Source organism: Panthera tigris, chromosome F2 (genome assembly GCF_018350195.1).
Source record: "Panthera tigris isolate Pti1 chromosome F2, P.tigris_Pti1_mat1.1, whole genome shotgun sequence".
Taxonomy (NCBI): Eukaryota; Metazoa; Chordata; class Mammalia; order Carnivora; family Felidae; genus Panthera; species Panthera tigris.
This window is the reverse complement of record NC_056676.1, coordinates 7132293-7138036: the sequence shown is the minus strand read 5'-3', so window position 1 is coordinate 7138036 and position 5744 is coordinate 7132293. Positions and strand designations below refer to the sequence as shown.

Sequence of the window (5744 nt, the reverse complement as noted above, 5' to 3'; positions counted from 1 at the left end):
TCTTACCACCAGCGTGCAAGTTCTTCCAGTGCCCACAGATATAGCCTGGCGCAAAGGAAAACAGTGAACAAATATGCTTTAAGGACTCGTATGGCCACGCTTTCATCATATACATGGCAGGTGGGGGCTCCAGCGCCTACTTTCTTCATTGGGGATGGGGAGGGGGTGTGGGGAACAGCACTGCAGCTCGAGGGCTTGACCAGACCCGAGCTTGGTGCAAAATGTCATTGATGGAACACCTGGCACGAGAAATGCCCAACGAGAAAGTCATCTGTATCCACTACGTGTCAATCTGCAAAACCTGACGGGCAGGGCCACTGCAGTCAGCCCTTACCTTGCCGCCCTGTGACTCAGTTTCTTCCCTAGAAGGGCAGGACAGTGATACCCTAGGACTGTAGCTTGAGTTGTACTCTACCGACATGTCCTCCCTGGATCTCTCCAAAGTCTAAGCATTGCTGTGTCAGGGGCGCCTGGGTGGTTGTCGGTTGGCTCCAACTTCGGCTCAAGTCATGATCTCACGGTTCCTGAGTTCGAGCCCCGCATCGGGGTCTGTGCTGACAGCTCCGGAGCCTGGAGCCTGCTTCAGATTCTGTCTCCCTCTCTCTGCCCCTCCCTCCCTTGCACTCTCTCTCAAAATTAAATTTTTTTTTTAATGTTTATTTACTTTTGAGACAGAGAGAGACAGAGGATGAACAGGGGAGGGTCAGAGAGAGAGAGGGAGACACAGAATCTGAAACAGGCTCCGGGCTCTGAGTTGTCAGCACAGACCCCGATGCGGGGCTCGAACTCAGGAACCGTGAGATCATGACCTGAGCCACCCGGGCGCCCCAGTCTCTCTCAAAATTAAATAAACATTAAAAAAAAAAAAAGTTAAGATCACAATGCTAAATAAACTTTAAAAAGCTGGGGGGGGGGGCACTTTGGTTGCCCAATCTGTTAAGGGTCCCACTGGATCTTGGCTCAGGTCACGATCTCTGCATGACCTGAGCAGACCTTGGTGGGTCACCAGCTGGGAGACTGCTTGGTATTCTCTCTGCCCCTCCCCCGCTCATACTCTTAAATAAACTTAAAACAAATTAAAGTCACAATGCACATTTTCTTTGGATTCGTTCTTGTGACTCCTTCAGAGTATTTTTAATGCAGTAACACTACTTCCCAAGGTGTGGATGTGTGAAGACTGGCAAATTCAGTGTTGAGAGGGAGTGTGCAGGCTCTTGGGGACACGTAGACAAAGAAAACTTCAAAAACCTCTTTAGGCAGGTCTCAAGAGTCAACTAGAACAGCAAAATTACTTGGATGTTCCCCTCTGGTGAAAGCGATATACTAGACATTAAAATTCCTATGGTGTTAAGATTGACCATTACTTTTTAGAAGCTAAAATCACGGAAATGCAGAACATAGGCTCATGCCAGGAGGTTTTTGCCCTTGCCAAAACCAAAACCTTAGCTATCCAAACGTTCGTCTTTTAAGTTTCGTCCTTGAAGTCAGTTCTACCAAAAAAACGAGAAGGAGAAATTCGCAGGAGCTCCCGCTAGACATTGAACCTCATTAACATGTTCCCAACGCTGCCCATACTTAACATTCATCTCAAAAATTGGCTTTTGTGACAGAGGCACCAGCAGAGTGAAAAGGGATTCCAGATTTTATTATTTTTTTTTTTTTTTTAAGATTGAGAAAACACACCCAAGGCAAAAGTGGTTTTGATCAATCGGTTTTCAGCAAACGGAGCAAGTTACTCGGGGACATACTCAAAACTGGTCCGCTCGAACTGGGAAACGGGGCTTTGACCAGGCAACTGTGGGCAACCAGAGTCGGAACAAATCTGAAAACAAACCTCACATTTTTCTCCAACCCCCCCACCCCCACCCCCACCGTTCAAGTGGCAGACAAAATAAATTACCATAAATTACGTGCCTAGGCAACTTAGAAACAAAACAGAACAACGTGAGGCTGAGGGTGTCCTCAGCTCCTCTGGGAAGTAACACTGCGCTTCTGGCCTGCAGGCTGGGTCGGATCGGGGGCCGTCAGACGTCGGGATAGTTGCAGTAATATACCGCAGAGCTGGCATCGGAAACCACCGAGGAGATGGCCCCGTGGCTGTCTGGGAGGGTCACGCTGGAGTCAGGCCCCTGGTAGGGGAGCCCCATCTCGGGCTTGCACACAAAGTGCAGATACTGTTCAAATTCCGTGCGGTCCACCTCCCCGAGGAGCTCGGCGGGCTGGCTCGGGTCCGCGCCGTCGCGGCAGGGCAGCGCCTCGGGAGGGGGCGACGGCTGCCCGGGGCCCGGCGGGGGCTGCGGGGGCTGCATGGGGAAGCCGCGCCCGCCGCCCGCCGCCGGCGAGCTAAGGGCGTTGTAGTACAGCTGCAGGGCGCTGGGGGGCGCCACGTGGCCCGGCAGGGCAGGGCCCGCCTGCTCCAGGCCGAGGCGGGAGTGCACGGGGCCGACGGGCGGCTCGGGGGGCCCCGCGTAGTCCGAGGCCTGCGGGTAGCTGTAGGGGCCGGCCGCCGGGCAGTCCCCGGGCAGCGGCGCGGCGAAGAAGGCCGGGTCGGGCTCCACGCCGTCCAGCGGGGACGTGTCCGGCGTGGGCAGCGGGTAGCCGTCGAGCGGGGGCGCGCCCAGTCCCTGGCAGTCGCGGTAGTGGGCGCCCAGGTGAGGCGGCAGCAGCGGCGGGCCCGCGGGGAAGCCCTGCTCGGGGAAGGGCAGGCCCAGGCCGTCCATGGCCACGCGGCCGCCCTCCGGGCCCAGCGAGGCGGCCTGCGTGTCGGCGAGGCCGTGCAGGAAGCCGCCCTCCACCCGCTTGAGTCGCTTCACCTGCTTGCGCCTGCGGGGCCGGTACTTGTAGTTGGGGTGGTCCTGCATGTGTTGCACGCGCAGCCGCTCGGCCTCCTCCACGAAGGGCCGCTTCTCCGCCAGCGTCAGCGCTTTCCACGACTTGCCTGCGTGGGCGCAGAAGGGGGGAGAGGGGCGCGGGGCTTACTCTCCGAGCTCCCGCTCCCGGGCCCTCGCCTGGCCCCACCTCTCCCCTCCGACCCCTACTTGTGCAGCTAGAGGGAGGAAGAGGTCGCGTGGAAGAGTGAGCGTCTGCGACCCCGGAGGCCGAGTGGAGCGCGAACCCTTGGGGAAGCCGGGAGAGCGCGCGTCCTCTAAAAGGGCATCCCTGCCTTCTTGTAGCCTCCTGGAAGCAGGGCCCTAGTTCACCCATCCCCGGGCTTTCACGGAACTGAAAACGTCCCCTCCCCGGGGAAGGGGTCGGGAACCGGCAGGACCAAGCCGGCTTGGCTCCTGGGATACCCTGGCCGCGGCCGGGACGCGCGGGGACGCCGCTTCCCCAGGGTCGTCGCGGCCGCGCCCCCGGTCACCCGGGTGACCCGGGCCCGGACGACAGAGAAACCGTTTGGAGGGTAGGGAGAGGGGCCTAGGCGGGAGGGGAACCGACCCTGGCGGCCGCACACCACTGGCCCGGAGCGCCGGGCACGCGCCCTCCTGGGCTCAAGGAAGCGGCCCCGCGACTCGCTCCACCCTGGGTCCCGCGCTGGACTCACCCAGCATCTTGCTCAACTCGGCGTTGTGCAGGTCCGGGTTCTGCTGCGCCAGGCGCTTGCGCTCGTCCTTGGCCCACACCATGAAGGCGTTCATCGGCCGCCGGATGCGAGACTCGCCCTTGGCCCGGCCCGCCGCCCCGGCCGGCGCCCCGCTGCTCGCCGCCGCCTCGCCCTTCACCTTCATGTCCCCGAGGGGACTCAACGACTCGGCCCAGGGACAGGGGCCCAGCCCGGCCATCACCGCGGGCAGCGCGCTGCGGGGCTGGCTCTGGTCGTCACTGGCGTACCCCGCATCCGGGCTGCTCATGGCGCTCCAGCCCTGCCCCTCGCCCCACCACCCTCCGCCGGACACGCCGCCTCCCCCGACGCGGGGGAGGGGGTGGGAGCGTGGGACGCAGATGCCCGGCGGGCCGCTCCAGGCTCACGGGCCCGAGCCCGCTGCGACGTTGCAGGGCGGTCCCCAGCCCACCGCGCAGACCGCGTCCCCGCCGGCCAAGTGACACTGCGGGCGCCCCGGGCCCTTTTCTGCACTGATGTGGCCAATGGAGTGGCGGGGGCGGGCCGGGTGAGCGTCCTTAGGCCCACGCCCAGCAGGCCGCCGGAGTCCCAAGTCTCCGCTCAACCCCACGCCCTCCCTTTCCCCTCCCCCGGCCCCGCGCCCAAGGCTACACCTGCCCGCGGGAAAACTGGCTGAAGCCGGGCTCTGGCGCCACGTTCCCTGCTACTCGGGAAGAGGGACTCCTGAAACACCTTCTGGAATGTCCACTGCACCGCTGGGTAGAAGAACGTGGCCACGGCAGTTCGGATGAACAAACTGAGCTATTATGGAAGCTAGGGGTTTCAGTGCCGGGTGACCTCGCTATCTTCCAGGAGAACCCCGCGGGTGTCTTCTTCAAATGTTTTTATTGAATGCAGTAGGTACTGCTGATCATACGTTAAAAAGTTTATAAATAAATAAAAAGGTCCTCCCCAAGGACTCAACCTGCTTGCTGTGTTTATTACACTCAAAATGCTATGTCCGAGGTGAATTCTAATTGCTAAAACAAGATAAAATACGGAATGACATTCTGTAGCCAATATTCCGTCATCCCGAAGAATTCAAAACCTTTATTCATAACGATGAAGCAACCCTTGAAAATCTGTGCACGAAATGTACGAGAAACATAAAGGTTTTCTACGCATTCGGTAAAAGAGGCAAATTGTGGTAACACTAGAGGCAATATGTATCTAAATGCCCGGCTTATGGAGCAAAGAGCACAGCAAAGTTGCACAGCAAAGTAACTGTAGCTCTTGGGGGATTCCTATGCGTTTCTTTAGACTGAAATGAAACTCTGAATGAAGATTAAACTCGTGTTTAAATCTGAAATCTTTTCAGTGGGATTTTTAAACAAGCCCTTACGTTACGCTTTCCTGGCACAGCCCTCCATACTTAGCAAACTAGTTTATTCTTGTAACTCTGGGAGGAAGACACTGTTACAAGATAGGAACCGGAGACACAGACAGGTGAAGGAACTTTCCTGAGATCACAGCCGTTGAGGAGAGGAATTCATCTCCAGGAGTCTGCCCTGATTTTGAGCTCTTTGATCGCTAAACCAAACTGTCCGTGTTTGTGTATTTGTGTGTATGTTTGCGTTGTTTTTAAAAGGCAATTAACAGCCATGTCTACCGAATTCCATAACTTTGCAAAGAAATTAATACATCAGTCTCCAGAACAGTTGTTCTTTGTTTACCGTGAAGGTTTGAAGACAGCTGAGACTTACATCCGGGATCTGGGAGGTAAATCTGCAGCTCTTTGTGTGACATTTAGAGTAACAGAGTCATCCGTCAAGTCTGCTTATTAGTGGCATCCATAAAAACAAAGGAACGGGACGCCTTAGGAAACCCCTGGTCTTGAGTTTCTCTGACATCGCTACCCGTCCCCCCCCCCCAAATCTCCTTCACACTTGTTGTAAGCCCTCTTTACTTTGACTCTGTGAGGATCTGTGAAACGTTGGCTGCCCTCCCTCACTGTTACCAGCCAGTCTTCACACGCGGGATAAATTAAGAAAGTGGTTCTAGTTCCTGGGTCTCTGAGGTTCACCCCAGAAAAAAAATGTTTAATCGGCTTAGGAAAATCATAGAGAAGTGTTTTTTTTAATGGGTGGTTTTGAAGCAGCTGGTGTTAAACAAATTTAACTGGCTGTGCATCTTTCCTTTAAAG

At 56.7% G+C, this 5744-nt stretch overlaps 1 protein-coding gene across 1 annotated transcript; it reads right to left on the bottom strand.

Annotated features, from left to right (window-relative positions):
• Positions 1 to 1137: 1137 nt before the first annotated feature.
• SOX17 (SRY-box transcription factor 17) lies at positions 1138 to 4028 on the bottom strand. Its single transcript, XM_042973163.1, has 2 exons — positions 3545 to 4028; positions 1138 to 2938 (listed from the first exon to the last, which is right to left on the bottom strand). Exons 1-2 carry the CDS (start codon positions 3849 to 3851, stop codon positions 2025 to 2027), a joined length of 1221 nt encoding a protein of 406 aa, XP_042829097.1. The 5' UTR covers positions 3852 to 4028; the 3' UTR covers positions 1138 to 2024.
• Positions 4029 to 5744: the final 1716 nt, after the last annotated feature.